The 25644-nt window shown below is 39.1% G+C and overlaps 2 protein-coding genes across 2 annotated transcripts in view; one reads left to right on the forward strand and one right to left on the reverse strand.

Moving 5' to 3' along the window:
• LOC126106456 (uncharacterized) overlaps positions 1 to 25644 on the reverse strand; it is a 246802-nt gene that overhangs the window by 19397 nt on the left and 201761 nt on the right. The gene's annotated exons all lie outside the window — the stretch shown is intronic.
• Positions 18538 to 22615, forward strand: LOC126106455 (uncharacterized). Its single transcript, XM_049912741.1, has 2 exons — positions 18538 to 21113; positions 21396 to 22615. The coding sequence occupies exons 1-2, from the start codon at positions 20827 to 20829 to the stop codon at positions 22522 to 22524; spliced, it is 1416 nt and encodes a 471-aa protein (XP_049768698.1). The 5' UTR covers positions 18538 to 20826; the 3' UTR covers positions 22525 to 22615.

A 25644-nucleotide genomic window follows, 5' to 3' on the forward strand; every position in this document is an offset into this window, starting at 1 on the left:
TGCCATTCATCACACCAACGAGAAACCATTCATCACACCAACGAGAAATTTTGTACAAGTCATCTTGTATCTTTCTACAGTTGCTCAAGTTCGATACTTTACTGTACACCACAGCATCATCAGCAAACAACTGCAGATTGCTGCTCACCCTGTCCACCAAATCATTTATGTACATAAAGAACAACAGTGGTCCTATCACACTTCCCTGGGGCACTCCTGATGATAACATTGTCTCTGGTGAACAATTGTCATCGAGAAAAACATAGCAGGTGATGTCTACATGATGACTTTTTCATAATAAGCTTTATTAGGCAGCCTAGTATTTTTTAAAAGCTGTAGTGAACCAGAGAAATTCCTGTTAGTAATTAATATTTTTTCTGTTTATTAGCAAATATTATTACAAATAAAAACAAGTGTGATGACAAAAGTAAAGTTTTTATCCAACAAACATATACATATAATGTGTTGAATAACTTAGCTTTTACTTTTAATTAACCAGCAGAAATCTTAAAATCAGTTTAAGGTTACATTCATTTATAATGTTCCCACATTTCTTTTTTATAGGTATTTTGATACTACAAACGTTACTGCATACTTCATGAATAGATGAACATAATTTTGTAGTATCTAATCTTACTATGCAATATCATGTTGAATCATCCTTCAATTCAAAACGTACCGTTACATCAATAACGAAAATGATGAAATCACAGACAAAATAAATTAAATATGGATTCATGTGCTAAATGAGGTCGATTTTACTTAGAATTTCAACAGTATTATGAAATGGGTAGATTGCTACTCACCATAAATATGACACCTTGAGTTGCAGACAGGCACAATGAAAAAACTGTTATTTCTCTTTTCTGAAGGAGGATTTGGCTGAAAGCTTATATGTGACAGTCTTTTTAACCATGCCTGTCTGCAGCTCAGCATGGCATATTTATGGTGAGTAGCAATCTATCTTTTTTATAATATTGTTGATATTCCAATTTGCACTTTCCATTACCTAGATTTTCGCTTCAGTTAACCCGTTCCTCATTTTTCTCATGCTGTTGATATGTTTTTAAACCAGACTACATCACTGCCAAAACACTGGCATTTAGAGGTACTTTCAGTGTTACTAATGTACGTAAATAGGAATGTAAAACACACACACACACACACACACACACACACACACACACACACACACACACACACACACACACACACACACAGGGTGTTACAAAAAGGTACAGCCAAACTTTCAGGAAACATTCCTCACACACAAATAAAGAAAAGATGTTATATGGACATATGTCCGGAAATGCTTAATTTCCATGCTAGAGCTCATTTTAGTTTCGTCAGTATGTACTGTACTTCCTCGATTCACCGCCAGTTGGCCCAATTGAAGGAAGGTAATGTTGACTTCGGTGCTTGTGTTGACATGCGACTCATTGCTCTACAGTACTAGCATCAAGCACATCAGTACATAGCATCAACAGGTTAGTGTTCATCACGAACGTGGATTTGCAGTCAGTGCAATGTTTACAAATGCGGAGTTGGCAGATGCCCATTTGATGTATGGATTAGCACGGGGCAATAGCCGTGGCGTGGTATGTTTGTATCGAGACCTATTTCCAGAACGAAGGTATCCCGACAGGAAGACGTTCGAAGCAATTGATCGGCGTCTTAGGGAGCACGGAACATTCCAGCCTATGACTCGCGACTGGGGAAGACCTAGAACGACGAGGACACCTGCAATGGACGAGGTATTTCTTCGTGCAGTTGATGATAACCCTAATGTCAGCGTCAGAGAAGTTGCTGCTGTACAAGGTAACGTTGACCACGTCACTGTATGGAGAGTGCTACGGGAGAACCAGTTGTTTCTGTACCATGTACAGCGTGTGCAGGTACTACAAGCAGCTGATTGGCCTCCACGGGTACACTTCTGTGAATGGTTCATCCAAAAATGTGTCAATCCTCATTTCAGTGCAAATGTTCTCGTTACGGATGAGGCTTCATTCCAATGTGATCAAATTGTAAATTTTCACAATCAACATGTGTGGGCTGACGAGAATCCTCACGCAATTGTGCAATCACATAATCAACAGAGATTTTCTGTGAATGTTTGGGCAGGCATTGTTGGTGATGTCTTGATTGGGCCCCATGTTCTTCCACCTACGCTCAATGGAGCACGTTATCACGATTTCATACGGGATACTCTACCTGTGCTGCTAGAACATGTGCCTTTACAAGTACGACATAACATGTGGTTCATGCACGATGGAGCTCCTGCACATTTCAGTCGAAGTGTTCGTACGCTTCTCAACAACAGAATCGGTGACCGATGGGTTAGTAGAGGCGGACCAATTCCATGGCCTCCACACTCTCCTGACCTCAACCCTCTTGACTTTCATTTATGGGGGCATTTGAAAGCTCTTGTCTACGCAACCCCGGTACCAAATGTAGAGACTCTTGGTGCTCGTATTGTGGACAGCTGTGATACAATACGCCATTCTCCAGGACTGCACCAGCGCATCAGGGATTCCATGCGACAGAGGGTGGATGCATGTATCCTTGCTAACGGAGGACATTTTGAACATTTCCTGTAACAAAGTGTTTGAAGTCACGCTGATACGTTCTGTTGCTGTGTGTTTACATTCCATGATTAATGTGATTTGAAGAGAAGTAATAAAATGAGTTCTAACATGGAAAGTAAGCGTTTCCGGACACATGTCCACATAACATATTTTCTTTCTTTGTGTGTGAGGAATGTTTCATGAAAGTTTGGCCGTACCTTTTTGTAACACCCTGTATATATGGTGTGAGCATTTACAATTGTCTCATTCATTATAATCTGCATATAAAATATGCGTGAAGAAGAAATTACATGGATGTTGAATGAAGGTATTAGATAACACTTTCATATGATGTTCTAACAATTTAAGCATTATTGCTAGTATGCTTTGTTTGTGCTTAAAGAGACTATAGTGAGTAGCTCATCCAGCAAGCAGAAATTAAACTGAGAGGACAGGTTGTGGAACATGCCTGGATAGTTGAGTTTGTAAGACCACTACCCCCCCCCCCCCCCCCCCCCCCAAAAAAAAAAAAAATGTTCCTGGTTAGAGCCCAAATCAGAATTTTAATCTGCCAAGAAGTTCCAAAACCAAACACATTCTGCTGCAGAGTGAAAGATTCATTCTGGAATTTTTAACAAGTTTAGATTTCGTAACACCAAGGAAAGAAGACTAGTTTTCAACTTGCTGTTGATGATGACATTAGACAAGAAGCACAAGACCAGATTTGGTATGGATGGACAGGGAAATCATCTCTGGGCTTTTCAAAGGAAAAACCCAACATTCAACTGAAGCAATTTAGAAAAATCACAGAAAGATCAAACAGAATGATCTGTCAAGGACATGAATCTTGCTCCTTGCTGACACAGTACCAGTGCTTTAACAACAGAACTATATCACTTTTTACCAGAGCTTTTGTTATGTCTTCATGTCCACAAGACAGCACATAATGAGAACAGAAAATAAGAACAACACAAAATAAAAGTCTACAAGCATAACTTGTAGATGGATCAAACTGTTAATATTGTCTTGCTTGAATTTATATATAGTGGAACTGAATTTTAATTCCATCAACAAAATTTATGAGTATTTTGCTATATGAGATCTGCAGATTAATTTCATTTGTTTTTGCCTTCTTACCTCCATTTATTTTTGTATTGGACTGAAAATGTGCACAAGAGGCCAAATTTTGACAAGATGCGGTGTATGTCTTGTTTAGAAACAAACATTCCCTAGTGATGCAAGCTGTTGACAACAGTAATGCCCATGTCATTATTTGCTATCAAGCTTGCATTCAGTATGTTCCATTCTGTCTCAGATTTGTTTTTCTGGTAGTGTTAGTTGTACATTAACAGTGGCACACAACAATATGGAACTGTTTACTAATGAAGAGTCTGCTGGCAAGTTCCTCAGCAAGAATTCAGTGAATGCAATAAAAGAGCAGCAAAATGGTATTATACTGAATCATTCCCTCAGTGACGTCAATCACTTGTCAGTAATTTTGTACATGTCTGATGACTGTTGCATTACTGTGTGTTTTGCATTGTATGTTTAGGTGACTGCTTATTACATTCACTGTTGTGAAAGTGTTTTCAGAGGAACAAAGGTAAATGAGTTAACAAACAGAATAAATCATCTGATCCCTCCAAAAAGCAACTTAGGAGTACATTTCTTTTCACTCAGAGTATCCTGGCCTCAAATGTATTAATCAGTTACATCAAAAAGGCTATGACTTTCTAAAATCATGCCCTGAAATGAAGTCCATTCTGTCTGACATTTTTCCTAGAATAGCTTTTGATCGCCCTCCCAACCTCTCCAATAGGCTTGTCAGATCCTATGCTCCTTCTGCACCCATTTCCCTACCCTATGGCTCCTACTCCTTTGACCATTCCCACTGTACAACTTGCCTTATGCACTCACCTACCACCAGCTATACCAGCCCTGTAACTAGCAAAACATATACTATCAAATGACACACGTCATGTACCATAAGTTATAAGAGTTGAGGGTCATGAAAGGGAAGCAGTGGTTGGGAAGGGAGTGAGACAGAGTTGTTGCCTCTCCCCGATGTTATTCAATCTGTATATCAAGCAGGCAGTGAAGGAAACAAAAGAAAAGTTCGGAGTAGGTATTAAAATCCACGGAGAAAAAATAAAAACTTTGAGGTTCGCCGATGACATTGTAATTCTGTCAGAGACAGCAAAGGACTTGGAAGAGCAGTTGAACGGAATGGACACTGTCTTGAAGGGAGGGTATAAGATGAACATCAACAAAAGCAAAACGAGGATAATGGAATGTAGTCGAATTAAGTCGGGAGGTGCTGAGGTTATTAGATTAGGAAATGAGACACTTAAAGTAGTAAAGGAGTTTTGCTATTTGGGGAGCAAAATAACTGATGATGGTCGAAGTAGAGAGGATATAAAATGTAGTCTGGAAATGGCAAGGAAAGCGTTTCTGAAGAAGAGAAATTTGTTAACATCGAGTATAGATTTAAGTGTCAGGAAGTCATTTCTGAAAGTATTTGTATGGAGTGTAGCCATGTATGGAAGTGAAACATGGATGATAAATAGTTTAGACAAGAAGAGAATAGAAGCCTTCGAAATGTGGTGCTACAGAAGAATGCTGAAGATTAGATGGGTAGATTACATAACTAATGAGGAGGTGTTGAATAGGATTGGGGAGAAGAGAAGTTTGTGGCACAACTTGACTAGAAGAAGGGATCGGTTGGTAGGACATGTTCTGAGGCATCAAGGGATCACCAATTTAGTATTGGAGGGCAGCATGGAGGGTAAAAATCGTAGAGGGAGACCAAGAGATGAATACACCAAGCAGATTCAGAAGGATGTAGGTTGCAGTAGGTACTGGGAGATGAAGAAGCTTGCACAGGATAGAGTAGCATGGAGAGCAGCATCAAACCAGTCTCAGGACTGAAGACCACAACAACAACAACAACAACATGTACCATCTGTTATTAAACACTATTAGGCTTTTTATATTGGCATGACTACCACCAAGTTATCAGTGAGGATGAATGAGCATAGGCAGAGGGTGTATACAGGAAACACACAAAATCCTGTTTCAGAGCATGCTCTACAACATGACAGTAATGACCTCGGTGCGTACTTCACCACATATGTCATCTGGATTCTTCTCCCAGACACCTGTTTCTCAGAACTTCGCCAGTGGGAACTGGTGTTACAACATGTCCTTGGTTTGTGTCACTCACTCACCTGACCTTAATTTATGTTAATTTCTTCAGGGTCAGCATTTCTTATCAGTAACAATTCTGTTCGTCAATATTTCCCCACCCACAACCGCTACCATGTCTCCTCACCCCTATCATAGCTTTCTGCTCTTATTAACTCATGCATGATGCTTTGCCAGTAATCTCTGTCTTTCATATTACCCTATCTTCCACCTTTAAGCTTTCAAGTTTCCAAATCCCATCTGGTGTGTCCACAACAATCAGTCTTTCCCTCTCATCCCATCCAGGAAGTCTCCCCTGACCCAGGATTCTGGGAGACTTTTCTAAGCTCTCTCTAATATCTAAACCTCACCAATCCTTTTCCTTGACCTCTCTTCTTTTCCCTTCAACCCTTCTGCCAGGAGGAGGAGCCACTGGCTCCAAAAGCTTGTGAATTTCAATGCCTCTGTGTTCTTCTGTCACTTGGTGAGTAGATTTTTTAATCTATCCAATTACATCATATTTTCATAATAAAATCATAATTACATTATTACTCGGTTATGAGCCACTGGAGACCACAGGTTTCTTATACAAAAATACTCACAAAATATCCCTAAATGACATCCAAATTTTTGACAATGGAGTTCGGGTTCACTGACTATACCTACTTTGCTACTTAATGCAAAGTGTATTGTTACATAACACTTTTCACTATACATACGTTACTGTACACCCTTTATTTAGGGTCACAGATTGAATTAGGAAATCTCAGTTGTTGTATTTCTCTGATGTGATTCTTAAAATTTTCCTGGCAAAAGAGTATTCCATGAAGTTTCAGGATTGCTGCCAGATAATGTCAACATTAACATTGTTGATGGCCCTTTCACTTACAGCCATTTCTTTTACTGACATACAAAGCACTATCCATGCTGAAGTATTATTACTGATTTTGTCTCAAACGCAGAATTTATGTCGTGATGATACAGTGGTCTGCAGTGTATCCTGAGATCTATGTTAGGTTGGATGGTGACTAGTTGTGTTGGTGAAGGCAATGAACATGGATATAAAATTTAGGTTGTGGTGGCAGACTTTTGTTGTGGAGTGGGGTGTCCATGTTAACATAGAAGCTAATAGTTTCAGTTTTAATTATTTTCCATTTAGTCAAATCCGAAGTCCTATATATGCCAGTAACAGAAACACAAAGATTCAGCACAAGCAGCAAATGAAAACTCGGTATTAGGTTATTTATTACATATTTGTGTGTCTTTGTCTCAGCAAACCAAGTGATTTTCTCCCAAAAACTCAGTCTGATTGCACTTAGCACCCACTATGTTAAGGCTGTTCTTACACTACGTACTTAATATTTCTTGTTCCAGTAAATCGAAAACATCATTACCTCATTGACCGTACAGAACATCTGTTTTGTTATCAGAACTTCCCATTACTGATTGCCATAGGTGTTATCAACACACACTTTGATGTTAGAGTGTGGGTGGTCCATTGTGAAGCTACACTGGCTGACCCGCTGTTTCAGTTTTCATATTTGTTCTCCTACTTTTTTTGTTCAGACAAGATATCTATCCCAGAGCTCCAAAGTTTCACCATTTCAAACTCTGCTGAGTCTGAAATACAGCTCTAATCTTCTTTGGGGCTACACTGTCAAGTAGTACATCTATGTCAATACTCCAGAACCCAACTGACCTACTGTTCCAAGCTCCCCAACTTTTTCAGTCAGGCAGTACATCTTAACACACTATATTTTAGAATAATAACAAAATATGGTCCTACTTGCCATTAATTATGAGACTGCTATCTCTGAGCAAACAGAAATATGTTTCTGCATACTTTTGGCCAATTAGAGTTAAGAACTGATCTGAGAGACACCAGCAATTAGCTAAAACTTTTGTTCTAAAACAATATATTAGCACCACATCTACTTAAGCATATACTGCATTTCACGATGCAGGGACTTTATACAACTGTTACTGCCACTTATTATGCTTCATGCACGAATGAAGAATGGAGGAAACTACCGTGCCTATAACTCCATGTGTCTCATACTCCTTAGCTGGGTTTCATACAAGATAAGCGACTGAGGTACTGGTAGTACAATTTTTGCCCAGTCTACCTTTAATACTAGTTCTCTGAATTCAGAAAGGATTTGCAAGAACCTTTCTTCTACTGAATCTAATTTCCTCCAGTGAGCATCTCTTTTTACTAACCTGTTACAATCCTAGCAGTGTGCTTCTAGATTCTTTCAACACCTATCAGAACCACAAACAGTCAAGAAGTACTCTAGAACAGATTCTACTAGTCTCGTATACCAATCCCTTAACACGTGCATTAAACTTGTTCAGAGACCTCCTAGAAAATCTTTTTATTTGCATATCCTATTAGTGATCCATTTTACAGTGTTTCGTAGTGTTGTGGTTACGTCTGTAAACAATGTGATATTAATAACTCTTCAGGCTTTCCCAGGGAGTATTTTCAGACACTACGGTCTGCCACCGGATCATGTTTTGTAAATCCTACAATATTTCTTCGAAGCAACTGCTCGGCATTTTGAAATGGGTGCCGCTAGTAAGTAGCAGCTCCTGGTGTCCACAGTGTGAGTATCATTTTAAGTATTTAATATTGTGAAAATGCGACCTGTTTGCTAGTTGATGGCAGGCCAAAACTAAATTGCAGCAGATAAAATAAATAAAAAAAGTCCCTTTTTATGAGATTATCTGACAAGTAAACACGTAATGCTTCCCTTATCGCACAATCCCAGAAAGAGAAAACTGAAGATATTAATGTTTCATCTTCTTGTACATCACGTGATGCTACGCTCTCCTATTTGCAGAGGGCCTGGACTTGTATGACAACAGTGTTCATCACATCAGTCTTTTGCATTGGTCTTCCGCTGCACCACCTGTCTAGCCAATATACGCCATTCCACACCCACAAGAATCACATCTACACCCCATTTTCTAAGGCTGACATCTCTTTGACAGGACCCAACAAATTCTTTAGTTCTGCCAGGAGACAAATATACATCAAATATCTTTTTCTGTTGAGGACCCTTAAATATGTGAGGAAATAAAACCAAACTACAGGACAAAGGCTGTGACAGAGGGTGCCTACGTTTCTTCATTTTGTTCCCTCAACTGGACAAGTTTTTGATAGGATGCCCAATGAACTTGCCATTCAGATTATCTGAATAAGATGGAAATCAGCAGATATGATGTACATTTATAGACAAACAAATGATTACAATTTCAGTTTCGGAAAAATTGGATGATATCTTCAAGAGAATGAGCTCCACAAATTGAGCAAGTCCACATTGACATTGATTGAAACAGTTGTCTGACGTCCTCCTGAGGAATATGGTGCCAGATTCTGTCCAATTGGCAATTTACATCATCAGAATCCCAAGATGGCTGAAGGGTGCTGCCCATAATGCTCCACACGTCCTCAATAGGTGAGGGATCTGGTGACCCTACTGACAAAGACAGGGTCTGGTGAACACAAATACAAGCAACAGAAACTCTTGCTGTGGGCAGCTGGGTATTAACGGAACAACAAAACAGGCCCCAGAATATCATCGACATATTGCTGTGCTGTAAGAATGGCCTGAAGACAACTCTACTAGCTAGGCGACACTCAGGTTGGTATCCCACCGCTGTCCTGGGTATTTCCAGACACGTCTTTGGCCTGGAATCTCATCAAATGGAGTAAAATTGCTTTCAGTGATGGGGCCTGCTTCGAAGTGAGCCCTGATGACCAGTGAAGATGTGTCTCGAGATGCCTCAGACAGTGATGGGATATGCCTACCATACATCCCAACAACCAGGAAGGACTGCATGGGTGGTGCCATTTATTTTTAAGACTGACCCCTTTGGTTCTCATCTGCAGCATCCTTACAGCACAGCGGTACATTGGTGATATTGTACGCCCCGCTCTTTTTTGTTGCCCTTACTGGCAAGCTTTCCTGGTCTTTCAATTCAGCATGATAATGTCTGCCTGCACATTGTGAGAGCTTCTATCACTTGTCTTCATGCTTACCAAACCCTACCTAGGCCAGCAAGGTCACCGGTTCTCTCCCCAGTTGAGAATGTTTGCAGTATTATAGGCAGGGCCCTAAAACCAGCACGGGATTTTGAAAATCCAGCCCTCAGGAGAGCATACAGCTACTCTGTCAACAATGCCAAACCATCAGGGCCAGAGCTGAACCAATGCATTACTTACTCGCAAGTTTGTAAATCTCGTTCTCTTGAATAAAACTTCCAATTTTTCTGAAATTGTAATCATTTGTTTGTCTATACGTGTACATCACATCTGCCAGTTTCCAACCCATGCAAGTAATTCCTTCATAGTTCATTTTTTGTTTTTGTCCTATTGTGTACCACTAAAGGCAAGAATGTTTTAAGCAGCCAGCTGCAGTGCATTCTCTTAAGAATCCTCTACAAAATAATTACGCACCATGGAAATTCTGCCTGTTTGTTCAAACTATGCATTATTGGAAAAAAAAGGTATCTCAAAGCTGGCACACATTTAAAAAGTGACACTCAGTAGTAGCACCAGTGATCAGATGCATGAGTGGAAGGCCACAGCTCCACTCTCAGTAGCACGCTCCAAACACGCTACTGTCACCCCCCTGCAATTGACCGAATTGTGCACAGGTGACTTCTGGATAAGACCTCCATAAGAAGACTGTCCATTTCTGTATGGACACTACCAGTTGCTGCTTGCCAGCAGTAACCATCAGCCGTCACCTGACAGTACTGAGAAATTATTTCAAAGTAGTATTATGAGATTTATAAAAAGTGTTACGGACGCACACATGAGAACTGAATACTGAAAGCGACACTGTTCTGTGTATTAAAGGAAGTAAAATGATCAGGCTGCATTTCGCTTCACAACACGTCTTCAGAAAATCGTACAGCTGATACGGGAGTTATCATCATTAACCATTTGACATGCTTCACAATTGACAGTAATGCAAAGGTATAGTGCTCCTACATTTCATTTAACTAATTTCAGTTGGAACATTGCCATGGACTTTTATCATCTCTCGGATTTCACCAAAACACTTCCTTCGCTTATCTGCCATTCATTTACCAGGCCACCTTCATGTCACTTCCATTACAATCACATTTAAGTTTTCAATTTCAGTCCGTACCTTGATCCATTTTGTTTGTTTTCATGTTCCTCCCAGTAATTTCCAACACACACCTTTCTCTTGCTCATGCAGCCATCAAGTTTTTGATTTCCACATAAAAGTATAACTGCCACAAAACAAAACTAGTTCACTGATTCATTCATCATGTTCCATGGATCCCATCAAGAGTGAACAAACAACAAAACAAGGAAACAAAAGAAAATTAAAACTGTATGCTGTATTAGGAATAGACTATCACCATACAACATAATGTTATTCGCATTTAAGAAATCTTGTTATAATCAAGTAAATTAGAAAGATTCCTGTTATTTTGAAATATCATCAATCTGTAATTTCAGTTCAACATGCGTGTCATTTAAAGTTTAACAGTGATCTCCCATGTGGCGAAAACATCTGTCGATGGTATAGTCAATCCAAAATGACTGTATGTGAGTGTAAAGGGAAAAGCAAAGGACGACCTGAATGTGTCAGAGCATCTTACCTTTGTAGTCCTAAGAAGTCTGCTCAGAAAGCATGTCTTGAACTTCAATCACCAAAGACAACAGTACAGTAGGTTTTAAGAAAACTTTGAAATGCATCCATACTGGTTGAAGTTGGTACATGCTTAAAGCAGATGACAATTGTCTGCATTATAACTTCACCGATAAAGTGTTGCAGAGGGAAGATGACTTTCTTGATTACGTGGTATTCAGTGATGAGGTAGCCCTTCATCTAAATGAGAATATAAGAGGCTTGTCCTACACATTGCCATAACTTGCCCTTTGTAAGAAGGAAACATACTACCTTCAACCAGCCATGCAGAATATGGACAACAATTAACAAATATGCACCAATCATAACAGCAGAGTGGAGATTCTTTATAGATGGGGTAAAGCTCCAGCTCTAAAGCACAATTGTGGAGCAGCCAAACAAACTGCTCATCTCATTGTTCCATAATGTCCCAGCAGGGCAAATCATGGAATTTTCAATGAATTACTGTGTATTAATACACAAAGGAGTTACAGACCTTGATTGAAATCAATGGGGAATGTTGAAAATTTGTGCCCGATCAGGATTCAAACCCAGGTCTCCTACTTACTAGATGGATGCTCTGAGCACTGAGCCATCTGGACACAGTGGTCATAGCAAATGCCCCCACCCCCACAGAAGAGTGGAGACACTATAGATGGGGGGTAAAGCTCCATCTGAAACACAATACACACACACACACACACACACACACACACACACACACACACACACACACACACAGAAGAGTGGAGACACTATAGATTGGGGTAAAGCTCCTTCTCAAACACAATACACACAACACACACACACACACACACACACACACACACACACACACACACACACACAGAAGAGTGGAGACACTATAGATTGGGGTAAAGCTCCTTCTCAAACACAATACCCCCCCCCCCATAAAACACACACACACACACACACACACACACACACACACGTACGTGTGTGTGTGCCAATGATCTATTCAGTACAGAAGCACACCAGACTCAAAATCTTACGAGAATCAGTGAAATGCCACAAGTAATGAGGATCATGGGCATGGGACACTACATTTGTAGTGTGTGGATAAGCTGAGAATTTGGGTCAGATGGGAGGCATGCTAGGATAGTTTGTGCAATTGCAATGACCACTGTATCCGGATGGCTCTTCTGGTCAGAGCATCTGTCTAGTAAACAGAAGACCCGGATTTGAATCTTGGTTTGGCACAAATTTTCAACTTTCCCCATTGACTCCCATCAATGCCCACTCACAACCAAGGTCTCTAATCCCTTTGTGTATTAGATTATATTAAAAATTTAAATGTCTGTCTGTAAATTCCATGTGCTACTGCTTTATTATTTACTATGTGCTTTACAATAAGTACCCATACTGTTGATATCTGGGAGATAGTGTGTCCTCATGAACTTGTAAAATATTAAAGTGCTTCCCCAATTAACCACTTTCTGCACTGTGCCCCGACACAAATGTAAGGACCACTTTTTTCACTGAAACTACTGTTACAGGGGTGGCTTACCTGAATATGTTGCAAGAATGGCTCTTTCCCCAATTAGGTGAACCTGAAAACTTTATTTGGCAACAAGATAGTGCCCTTCCCCATTGGCATCTCTTTGTCTGAGAGTGACTGAATGTTGCAGACCCTGACCGTTAGATTGGTCATTAATGGTCAGTATGACATAGCTCTTTCCCACTGGCCTTCACATTCACCTGACCTCACATCATATAATTTTTTCCTTTGAGGCTTCATAAATGATCAGGTCTACCTTCTGCCACTACCTAATAATTTGGCAGAGATGAGACACAAAGGTGAAGAGGCTGTTGCTTCCATTACCCCAGATTTGTTAACCAAAGTGTGGGAAGAACTTGATTTTAGGTTGGATGCCATATAAGTAACGGTTATATACTTAACATTTGCAAGAAAAACTAGGAAAAGTTTGTCTTCAATTCGATGTACAATTTATTGTAAATAGTGAAAATTAAAATGTTAAAATATACAGTGCAGAAGATTCTTTTACGAACACGCTGTACTATAGAACTTGTTTATCTGATATAAAAAGCTTAATATTTATTAGATTACAACTGTATTTTTCAAAGCAAACAAGTACCTACACATGTGAATACTGAGTTCTATTTGCAGCATGTTTGTTTTGCAGCTTTCCAGCAAGCACTGCTACTTGCCATGTAGCTATAGGAATTTTTCATTGTGTGAATCTAGATATTCACGTAATTTGCAGAAAGAGCGGCTAATGAGGTATGGTTTCAATTTTATTTTTAATTTGCAATGTTTTGCTATTTCTTGCTTTATATTGGACAGGAGTTTGTTGAATATCTTCATACTAGTAAAAACTCCGCTCTGAACCACAGACCAGGAGACAAAGTCTACATGAAAATTATTTTTTTTTTCCTCATATTGTGTTTGTGTAAACCATAACTCAGCTGAACTTGACTTTAATCAGAAACAAAAACCATCATGGAGTATATGTATTGGGAGGTAGGGTGCCCCAGCCAGTAGTTGATCACCACCCAGTAGTTGGTCAGTTTCACTCTAATCTTTAAATTATAAGAGTTGGCAGTACTGACACTTTTAAAAATGTAAGAGCATATAAAGAACATATGTTGGCAAACTTATTTCTTCTATTGTTACAACAATTGGAGGGAACTGATAGCTTTGAGAAAATCTTTCCTTTTGTGCTGTGCTGAGAAGTGGAGTGTCAGGGCGTCTAGACTAATTGTAAGGTAGGTTACAGTGATACAGATATTTATTGACACAAGTACTAAATACTGAAATATGATGAACTGTGTTAACAGATAACTCATTATGAATGATTGATTTTATCATTTACCATAAAGGAAGTGTAAATTATTGCTTCAGTCTTCTTTAAGGGGGGGATATCAACTACTGGAGTGCATGAAAGCATATTTTCCAGTAGTTGGTCATAATGATCAATTACTGGTAATTTTTAGAATGTTCTCTCAAAGAGTTGCTTTTAACCATAGACCAAGTAGGCCTTCCTTTCTTCTGTCCCATACTGATGGAAATGTGAAATTTATATGGCTTCCAGTAGTTGATCGAGGTGATCATCTACTGGTTTACATATGATCAACCAACAAGTATTGAGGCATACAGATAAAATTTTTATCAGTCATTAGTTTCATCCCTCTATTTACAGGATTGAAATCTGCAGACTGAATTAATAAATGGCTCCAAAAGAAGATAAGTCGAAAAAAGAATTTTTTAAGTATTCTGAGGAAGACTTACAATGTGCAGTAGAAGCAGTTCAAGCGGGTTGCAGTAGTATGAGGAAAGCTGCAAAACATTTTGGTATCCCATTTAGTACGCTAAATAACAAAATTAAAGGAAAAGTACCTATGCAGCGTAAGATGGGACCAAGTTCAGTTTTGACAGAGGCTGAAGAAAATTTATTGGTTAGCTGGATCCATGCCAATGCTAAAAAAGGCTTTCCAATAAAGCGAAGGACGCTGTATGAAACTGTGAGTGACATTGTTTTGGCAGATGGAAGACCTACACCATTCAAAGATGGAAGGCCTGGTGAAAAATGGTTTAAGTCATTCATGAGACGTCACCCTGATGTATCAGAACGGCATGCTGAGAGCATAAATACTGCCAGAGCAGCTGTTACTGAGGAAAATATCAGGCAGTGGTTCAATGAACTTCATCAGCATCTTCAGCAGGGTAATAATTTGGACATTTTAAATGAACCAAAAAGAATTTATAATGCAGATGAAACAGGATTTGAAACATGTCCTAAAACTGGGAAAGTTCTGGGTCCAATTTCTTTTGACAACCTGTATGAAGTCAAAAGTGGCAATGAAAAGGAGGCCATTACTGTAATGGCAAATTTCAATGCTGCTGGAGACACTGTACCCCCAATGGTCGTATTTCCACTTCAGAAAATTTCAAGGGACATATCCGAGAATTTGAACAGTGAATGGGGCATTGGGCGGTCAAAAAAAGGCTGGATGACAGGAGCCCTCTACTTTGAATACATTGCCAACATTTTCCTTCCATGGCTGAAGAAAGAGAGTCAAATTTCCTGTATTTTATTGGTAGATGGGCACAAATCTCATACATCATATAAAGTTGCTAAATTTTGTGCCGACAATGGGATAATACAATTTGCATTGTATCCAAATGCGACTCATGTGCTTCAACCAGCTGATGTGGCAATATTTCGTCCCCTGAAATCTGGATGGAGAGATGCTGTATATAATTGGAAACACAAAACTGGGAACAAAGTTGTAACAAAAACTGTATTTGGCCCATTGCTTGAGACCGTTTTCAATGAAAAGGCTACTCCTGAAACAGTGAAAAATGGTTTCAGGAAGTGTGGTCTTTTCCCTTATGATCCTGATGCAGTGGACTATGCTAGATGTATGTCCAGCAAATCTAGACATTGTGCACCTGCTATAACGTGTGGTAATGCAATAAAACCATCATCATTTGGTGTTGAACATCTTTTGCATTTTGAATCTTTAATGGAGAGAGGTAGAGCAGAAGAATTCCGTGCAGCAGAGAAAAATGGATGGGAAGGTGATCCAGGAGCAGAAGAACTGTTTCAGGTTTGGAGTAAAATTCGTGCTACTTGTAAATCACCTTCAACAAATAAAACTACAGATGCTAACATGCTATCTCTGCATTTGTGTAGTACAGAACAATCCATCCCTACATCAGAAAATCCAGCAGGAGATCCTCAAGTGTGTACTAACAGCAAAATATCTTGTGACTCAAAAGATGAATCATCCACATGTCATAATGAAAAGTCTGGAGATCAAGACTCAGTACAAGATAATGACAGTTCAGGTCCTCCTCAGCCCTCTTCACATCCAGTCAAACCTGAAGCAGACACTCCAAAACGCCATTCATCCCAATCATCTCAGAAAAACAGAATCAGTCCACATTTTGATAATCATATTACTTGGCCTACTGAATCCCCTATAAAGGCTGGAAGGAAAAGAGTACATACCATATGCAACAACATCCAAACAGTGGCTAGACTGGAACAAATCAAAGGAAGAACTAAAAGCCAACACAGAAGCTGCCAAACGAGCTAGAATAGAACAACGTAAAATGGCAAAACAGACAAATGAGAAAAAAAGAAAAGGAAGGAAACTGTTTCCAGAGGCTGAGAAGGAAAAACCACCAAAAAAGAAACCTGTAAGAAAAGACAGTTCAGAGTCAGAATCCACCAGTGATGAATGGAGCCCTCGTGAAGACACATCAGAAAATGAGCCTGACTGTAATAAAAACCTTGCTACCACTGAGAAGAGGCATGACATTGGAAGGCCTGCATTCAAAGAAGGAGATTTTGCTTTGATCTTGTTTCCAGGCCAAAAGAATAATAAGTATAAATTTCTGTGCACTGTTCAAAGAGTTACCACAGAAGAGGACATTGAGGTAATGGGTTTGAAAAGCTGCGATGAAAGAAATACACTGTTTAAGACTGATGAAGATGATATAAGCACTGTTCACTCTTCACAGATTTTAGCAATACTTCCAGAACCCTCTATTATCTCTACAGGAGGCAGGCTGCGTTACAAGTTTCAACGTCCTGTTGATATTGGAAAACTGGAATGAAACTGAGCAGACTTGTGTACAGTCTATTGTTGTGTGTAGGCTACTATGTTATATTGTTTTATTTCATTGAAAAAAATTGTTCAATATGTTAATCATTCATGTAAGTGTGTTAAAATTAAGTTCCCAGATGTAATTATCAATTTAATGTCAGATGATTTTATTTTTGCATATTGATCAACTACTGGACTATGGGCGATCATTTTGTGGAACTGTATGATCAACTATTGGTAATTTCTGACCACTGTAACTGAAATTCAGAAAATGTAGGGAATAAGCATTTCAAGGTTAATTGTATGTATGTCATTCTTTACAGGAAACTTTTCTCTGTAATATGTGTTGTTACCAACTTACTCCTTCAAGTAGATGTTCTATAAAAAATATAAACGTAAACTCAAATTGTTAATCGATCAACTATTGGTGGTATCACCCTACATATAAAACTTCCAAGTATGCTTCTGCAACATGTAACGTTATGAGCTTTACACAATATTCCTACTGCTCACTTTTGCTGAATAAATGCTTTATACATATGCTGAGAAAATGAGGTTGATAGAAAATGCCAAACAGTTCAGCAGGAATGGCCAGAGGACGGGCTATACAAGGAAAATGAACTTGTAGGTGAAGGTGAGGCAGGAGAGATGATGCGAGAAGAATTTGTCAGAGCACTGGAAGACCTAAATTGAAACAAGGCCCCTGGCATAGGCAACATACCCTCCCTCAGAACTCCTGATATCCTTGGGAGAGCCAGCCTTGATAAAACTACTACACCTGGTGTGCAAGATGAATGATACAGGCAATATACTTTCAGACTCCAAGAAGAATGTAATAATTCCAAATCCAAAGGAATCAGGCGGTAACATGTGTGAATTTTACCAAACTATCAGTTTAATAAGCTATGGCTGCAAAACACTGACACGAATTGTTACAGAATAATGGAAAATCTGGTGGAAGTCAATCAGACAGATGATGTTTGGGTTCTGGAGAAATGGAACAAATAAAGGTATACTCATACTATGACTTCTGTAAGAAGATGGGTTAAGGAAAGGCAAATCTAGATTTAGAGCATTTGTAGATTTAGAGAAAGCTTTTGACAATGTTGACTAGAATAAACTTCAAAATTCTGAAGTTAGCAGCAGAAAAATTCAGGAAGCAAAAGATGATTTACTACTTCAACGGAGCCCAGATGGCAGTTATAAAGAGTCAAAGGGCATGAAAGGTAAGCAGTGTTGGAGAAGGAAGTGACACAGGATTGTAGCCTATCCCGAAAGTTATTCAATCTGTAAAATGAGAGTACAATTTTTTAGGTTTACCGATGTTACAGTAGTCATGATGGAGACAAACAAGGACAAGGAAGAGCAGTTGCATGGAATGGACACTGTCTCAAACGGATAGTATAAATGAGAGAGAGAGAGAGAGAGAGAGAGAGAGAGAGAGAGAGAGAGAGAGAGAGAGAGAGAGGGGGGGGGGGGGCATTATATTGCAGCAGTTATTGAGAGATGAAGAGGCTTCAACAAATCAGTCTTCAGACTGAAAACCACATCATTTACTTTAGGTGCAGTGCCCCACACGCTAATTTCATAAGACAACAGTGCGTGAAAAAATGCCAAACAAGCCAACACTTTCGTCTTTAGATCAACACAATCAAAGATGCTTGTAGATCACAACATGCTGAACTAAACTTTTTTAATCAGTCTATTTACACTAGAAATCAAGGAGTCTCCTCTTGCTTCTGTCTGATGGTCATGCAACCCACATGAATATAAAACTGACTGAGGTGCTTAGAGCAGAAAACACATCTCCATCACTAAATTGTCTCCACATTTTACATGTCTCTTGCAGTCATGAGATAAAACTTGCTTTGCACAAGCATTTAGTAGTATGACAGAGAAAGAATATTAAAAGTGTATCCAAAACTGACTTCAGTAATATTCTTAGAGCGGCAAAGAATAAAAGAATCTTCCAAACAACCCAATAAGCATCTGCAAATATGGATTGAGATTAAGACTCAATTATTGTTCAAAATAGGGCATCATCCTCTTCTCACATTAGGCCCTACCGAAGACGACCATTCTGTAGTACAAGGACTTACTGTAGTAGGAGCTTGGTCTTCCACAGAACCTGTGCTTGCTGTTGTGCATTTACTGGAGTACCCAAATTTTTGAATAAACTGCTGACACTTCTGCAAAGAAGCCCAAAGAGCAGTCCTCAAGTTAAGATTTGAGGAACTTAAAACTCCTTGAGGAAATATTGTCACTCTCAACATAGGGAAAAAAACGGACACCAAGGTGATGAAACAGCAGTACCAATTAGCCTACAGTTCTTTAGATACGTATGCTCAAAAAATATGAGCTGGACCTACAACCTGATATGACCAAATCTGAAATTAAAAAGTCCAAGACGGCTACCAAAACTGTTATGAAGAAGAAGAAAAGCAAACATTACAAAATCAAGAAGTTATGCAGTGTTTCATGAAAAAACATACTATTTGGGACGATGCAAAAGTCGTTCTACAATATGATGACGATAAAGATTTAATGGAAGTTGGGATGAGGTTTTTCAAGTGATTAGGAGCTGACAGATATTGGTGTCTATTGAAAGACATGCAGCTGTTGCAAAATCCTACTTGATTTTTGGGCCAATCAATAGAGAGTTGCTCGAAACCTTTAATGTTGAAGACATTGATGATGTGTACCAACTCTACAGAAATGTGAGCAAGTATCATAATGAGTGCTTTAAAGAGATCACATAAAATTGTTTATAAAAAATATTTATCAGAATTATAGCGAAAGTCACATTCTTGTCTGATGATCACACCATTTTTTAATGAAAGAAAACGTTCCCATGGTTTGTAAGTACAATTTATCTCACCTTAACTACCTATTCGCAAAGATTTCACGATAGATGCAACGTTTACTGCCACAGAAACGGAGGCCGATTATATCAAAACCATTACACAAATCGTAATAGCTTGGCGGTTGAATATAATCTAACTCGTAGTTCCGTATAAGTTACACAAAAGTTAGAATCGGTTATATCAAAGAGACTGCACAAATCGTAATAGCTTGTCAGTTGAAAATAGTCTAATAGTTCCATATAAGTTACACAAAAGTACTAACTGCACAAATCTGCTGATTGTTTGTACCACAAACTCGGCTATTAAAACTTTGGTTTTTTGAACAACGACAGTGCGTCGCGTTTTGATACTATAACACATCATCTCCGCACAGAGAGCTGTAAATGCACGAGCTTGTGCAACCACGAAGTTATAAACAGCTGTGTCTAACCTATAAATGTATCTGAGTGACAGTACAATGGTGAGACGTCCCATAATCGCAAAAATCGCCAAAGAACACACTCATTTGAAAAATTTTCTGTTCCAGACATACTAGGATATTATTTTTGAAAACACAATTTGGTTTACGAAAACAATTATTCCTCAGTGTTTTTTTTCTCCGTTCATATGCTCCATAAGGGTTTTTGTTGCTGATAAAAGAAAATCATTTTCAGCTGTACCGTGATCTACACAATCACGACAGAAGACACAAAAACAATTTTCAGTTACTGTTTGTTCACAACGTCTTGATCCACTAGAACTCCACACATCTTGATTGGCTCTCGGCATTCGGCACAGGTTAGTCGACTTCGGGGCGAAACTGTTTTGTTTTTGGCCACTGCCAACATTAACGGCCTAAAAACGCAGTACCTCACTCCTTAGTGTACTAAATAGCCATTAGCCACTACGAAGAAAGAAGGAATTGTTCTGCAACGTCGTGCTGAGTCGCAAGTTAATAATCTCTTAATGAGTAACGAAGTGCATCCTGGCCCGTCGCAAGCAGCACTTTCTATTCTTTCCATTCCTCGCATGAGCAGAAGATGTACTTTACGGGGTGAAGCCCGACGAATAATTAATAACATAGTCGAATGTTGCGAACAGGAATGCGAAAGAAAATACCTATTCCAACCTCTCACTCAATCGGCGAACCGAACAGCGACGTACACAGGAGCAAGCATCAGCACCGTAAGAAGAATTCGGAAATTTTGCATAGAAAATCCTGGGAAATTACCAGAAACTCCAGGCAAAAAGAGGTAAATCTCTTTTCAAATATTTCACTTCCAAAGATCACTTAAAGAGACCGAGACATGTATGAATTTATTTAAAATGTGCCTTCTGTCGTTTGTGTGTGCAAAATCATCATGCTGACTGTAGGAACTCTTAGCATAATATCCCCTAGTTCTGCATAAAATGCAGTCCTGCTTTCTAACCATCCTTCTTGTTTTTTAAATTCTCTTTCACTACCTGTAGCTCTGCACAAAGCACAGTCTTGCTTTCTAACTTTTTGTTTTGTTTTTTAATTCTCTCTCACTTAGGCCAAAAGCTACTGGGAGAATCCAATGGAATGAATTTGATAGGAGTGTTGTGAAACAAACAATTGAAGACTTCTATTTGGTGCAGAAGATCGCTCCCAGTCTGCGGAAACTTCGGCCAATACTTAAGGAAAAGATTGGTTGGACATGGTCTGTTACATCTTTGAGGAATACTTTGCTGTCCATGGGATTCATATGGAAAGATAGGCAGTATAAGAGAAGGTTATTGCTAGAACGTAGTGATATTGCTGGCTGGCGGTCACATTTCATTGTACAAATGAGACATAGTAGAGCAGCAGCCAAAGAAATATTCTATGTTGATGAAACTTGGATAGACAGCAATTTGGCAGTTGGGAAATGCTGGCCAAAAAATGCTGCAGCAGGCGTTGCAGGATGGGGAACTTCCTCTAAAAGACTTATTGTAGGAAGTGTTGGATCGAGAAAGGGATTCATCAGGGAAGCTCAGCTAAATTTCTGGGCAAACTCTGCAAAAGGAGATTACCATGGTCAAATGACTTCGGAAATCTTTGAGAAGTGGTTTGAGACCATGGTTCTCCCAAATCTTCCACCAAATGCAGTCATAGTGATTAACAATGCTCCATATCACAACAGGCAGGTGGACAAAACACCCACATGTTATCATACAAAGATGAGGATGCTGCAGTGGCTCCAAAAGAGGCACGTCCCTTGTAGTGAAAGCATGAGGAAACAGGTTCTGTTCTCATTAATTCAAGAACACTGCCCTAGTGAGAAGTCATTTGTGATTGACGAAATGGCTAAAGAGAAAGGCCACTTGGTTGTCCGCTTGCCACCACACAACTGTAATTTGAGTGCAATGGAATTGGCATGGGCGAAAGTGAAAAGATTGTTTAGGGAGCTCAGTGTTACAAGTGACTTGTTGAATGATGATCTGCTTCAGCTTGTCAGTGAAACCCTTCTGTTAGTTACTGCTGATGACTGGGAAGGGTACTGCACAAACATGCAACAACTGGAAGAAGATTACTGGAGGCGTGACGCTGTCGTTGAACATGCAATAGAAGACATCATGATTAACACTGCTGAATCGGACAGTAGTGACGATAATAAGGATTTATGCACAGATGATGAATACAATGAAAGTGATTCTGATTGAGTTATTTGTTTTTGCAATTCAGCATTAGAAATGTTAATAAATATTTAAATTTGTAATAATTTTGTTCGATGACACATTGTGAGTTTTACATCTGGCCCTTTTGAACATCAAATTTTCTATGACATTTGATATGGAATTGGTAGCAATAAGCACCACAATTCAACATGAACATGTCAGTTTTGATTTCACAAATCCTGCAGTCTTTTCAAGGACACATGATATAAAGCAGTACGCACATGTGTACGGTCAGGGCAATGCGTGAGAAAGTGAGTTTTCGCCCCTCATCACCGCCACGCCACCGCTCACTCCTTATTTATCTATTTGTCCAAAGGGGGGGGCGGGTCAGGGGGCCGACCTTGCTGACTCTACTCCCCGTATCCCTTGAGAATTCATTCAGGATTTGTGAAGAAACTATTGACTTTGCCTCCTTATCTAGAGTTCAGAGTAGAGATTTATACTTTGGTGCAAAGATATTCAACTAACTCTTATCTAATCTTAAGCTAGAAATTGACAGCCCTAGAAAGGAAAAGTAAGGCTTGTTAGCCACTCTTCACAAATTACCCGAATATCTAGATCCAGAGATTGAAAAGTTTTGGTAACCACTAGGACATAGCATTGTCTACTGTAAAAGTGCCTGATAAGTAATAATGTACTGTAAACAGGACTCATTATTTAAAGATGTGGGTAATGATTTGCTAAAAAACAAATTATGTATATCCAGCATCTTCTACATTGCTAGACTGGACTTAACCAAATTTGGTACACATACTGCTTCCTACACAAAAATCAGCATGGTCATTGTTGAAACTTCCTAGATCCCCTAGTAGCTGAGATATGTGTGCCTGCACGACAGGCATGTTGTGTGGGTAGTATCAGCATGCCTTGTAGGGGCTACATGTTTGGAAGGACACAGCTTTTCATAGATAGGAAGCTTGAAGTTGGATACTGAGGGGGGGGGGGTGTTGCGAGATGGATAGAGAAAAGAGGGAGGAGAAGGCTGACAGATAGATAGATAGATAGAGAGAGAGAGAGAGAGAGAGAGAGAGAGAGAGAGAGAGAGAGAGAGAGAGAGAGAGAGGGGGGGATGATAGATAGACAGACAGAGAGAGAGGGGGGGAGTATAAGATGGAGGAGGAGAAGATAGATGGAGAGAGAGAGAGAGAGAGAGAGAGAGAGAGAGAGAGAGAGAGAGAGAGAGAGAGAGAGAGAGAGAGAGAGGAGGTGGTGAAGGACAGATAGATTGTGGAGGAGGATGAGACGGACAGAGAGAGAATGAGGAGTATATGCTGTAAAAGATGGGACAGACAAGATGGACAAAGAAAGATGGAGGAGGAGATGGACAGGTAGATGTGGGAGGAAGATGAGGATATGGGGAGGGGGGGGGGGGGGAAGAGAGAAGAGATGTGCACAATATATGTGCCAACCACAGGGAAAAAGGCTAATAATGATGTGAAGTAAATATTATACTGACAACAGAAGATGAACAATTGCTAATTAATATAACTGAGAAGACAACATCTTCTTTCAATGTGGCAACATTTTTTTTGTAATTGGTTATATTTAGCTAGAATGAACACGAGTAATACTAAACAGTATAATGATAGTTTACTGTAAATACAATACAGGTATTAAGTTTCTATTCATTTATTCATTCATTGTGTTTTGTAAATCCCATCACGGATGACAACTTTCATGGATGTAGACTGAGTCGAGGTATACTGTACCAAAATACAAGGAAATGATAGAAACTTAATCTGCATACAGCATTAACAATAAAATACCACTATAGTGCTTAATGTGAGTCATGCTTATACCATCTAAATTTAATAGATTCAATTATTGAGAAAGCTGCTGCATTTATATATTATAAGCAGCATAATATTTGCTCGATTACAAAGATATTTTCCAAAGAAAATATGTTTTACATCTGTAAATACTGAATCTTGTTTATAGTGCATCATTACTTGTCCTCCAGCTTGATAAACTGTGCTAGTGGCATGTATCTAACAGAACCTTAGAGTCCCTGAATCTGGATATTCAAATAATTTGTAAAAGTAGTTTCCAATGAGGTACTGTTTTCTTTTTCTTTTGAATTAAGAGGGATTCACAGCTTCTTGCTTCATGTTACATACACACTTAATCAAACTCTTACCTGCAGAGTACATAAGTACACATCTCCCTCCTGAATCCTAAAGAAGGAGGCAATGTCTACATGAAAAATTATGTTTGTGTCTTGTATTGTGATTCAGCTGAAACTGATTTTAATTGGGGGGGGGGGCATGATTAAGAGTATGATAAATATATTGGAAAGTGAGTGCAATAATTCCAATGCCTAAAAAGTGTTCTACAAGATGTACACTTATCTGCTTTAAACAATATTCTTACTGTTCACTTCTGCTAAAGAAACACTTAATCTACTTTAGTTGCATTGCCACAGAAGGTAATTCTATAAGACGTCAAGATTAAAAAGATGCAAAATAATCCAATACTCTCGTATTTAGGCAAGCAGAATAAGAGAGGCTTCAAAGGACATAACATGCTGAACCTAGCTTCTTGATTGTTTTGTCTGTGTGTTGAGTCTACTTTAACTTTCCATCCTACTAAACCACAAGGAATTTCATGCAGTGTGTTTCATGTAGTATGTGACAATTATTGTCTATTATTGGCACTAACAGGTTGTTGCTATTGGCTTGGAATGGCATAATGTGCACCTCTGTGAGACTAACACTAGAACTGGAGCTTTGAGAGTGGGAACCTTATCCTGTCCTGGGCAAGGTCTCAGTGATGTGCTATTGTCTTCCTCCCACTTGGTATAATGTGTCCAGTGTGTATTTGTGTCGTATGGGTGTCTGTTATGGATGTCCGTACAGGGAAAATGGTGCTGACACGTAGCCTACTTATCTGCAAGGGGACTGCTGAACCTCACATCCCACATGACAGATGTTATCACTATAGTGTGAACTACTAATGCATAAGATGAGATGTCTGAAGGCATTGAAAATATGGTGCTGGATAGAAAAGATCTTGTTGATAGCAAATCTCTCAAATGAAGATATTCTGAGTAGAAAAAGTGAGTAATGATCTGTGCTACAAACTTTACAGATAAGGAGAGATCACTTA

Source organism: Schistocerca cancellata, chromosome 10 (assembly GCF_023864275.1).
Source record: "Schistocerca cancellata isolate TAMUIC-IGC-003103 chromosome 10, iqSchCanc2.1, whole genome shotgun sequence".
NCBI classification, from domain to species: domain Eukaryota; kingdom Metazoa; phylum Arthropoda; class Insecta; order Orthoptera; family Acrididae; genus Schistocerca; species Schistocerca cancellata.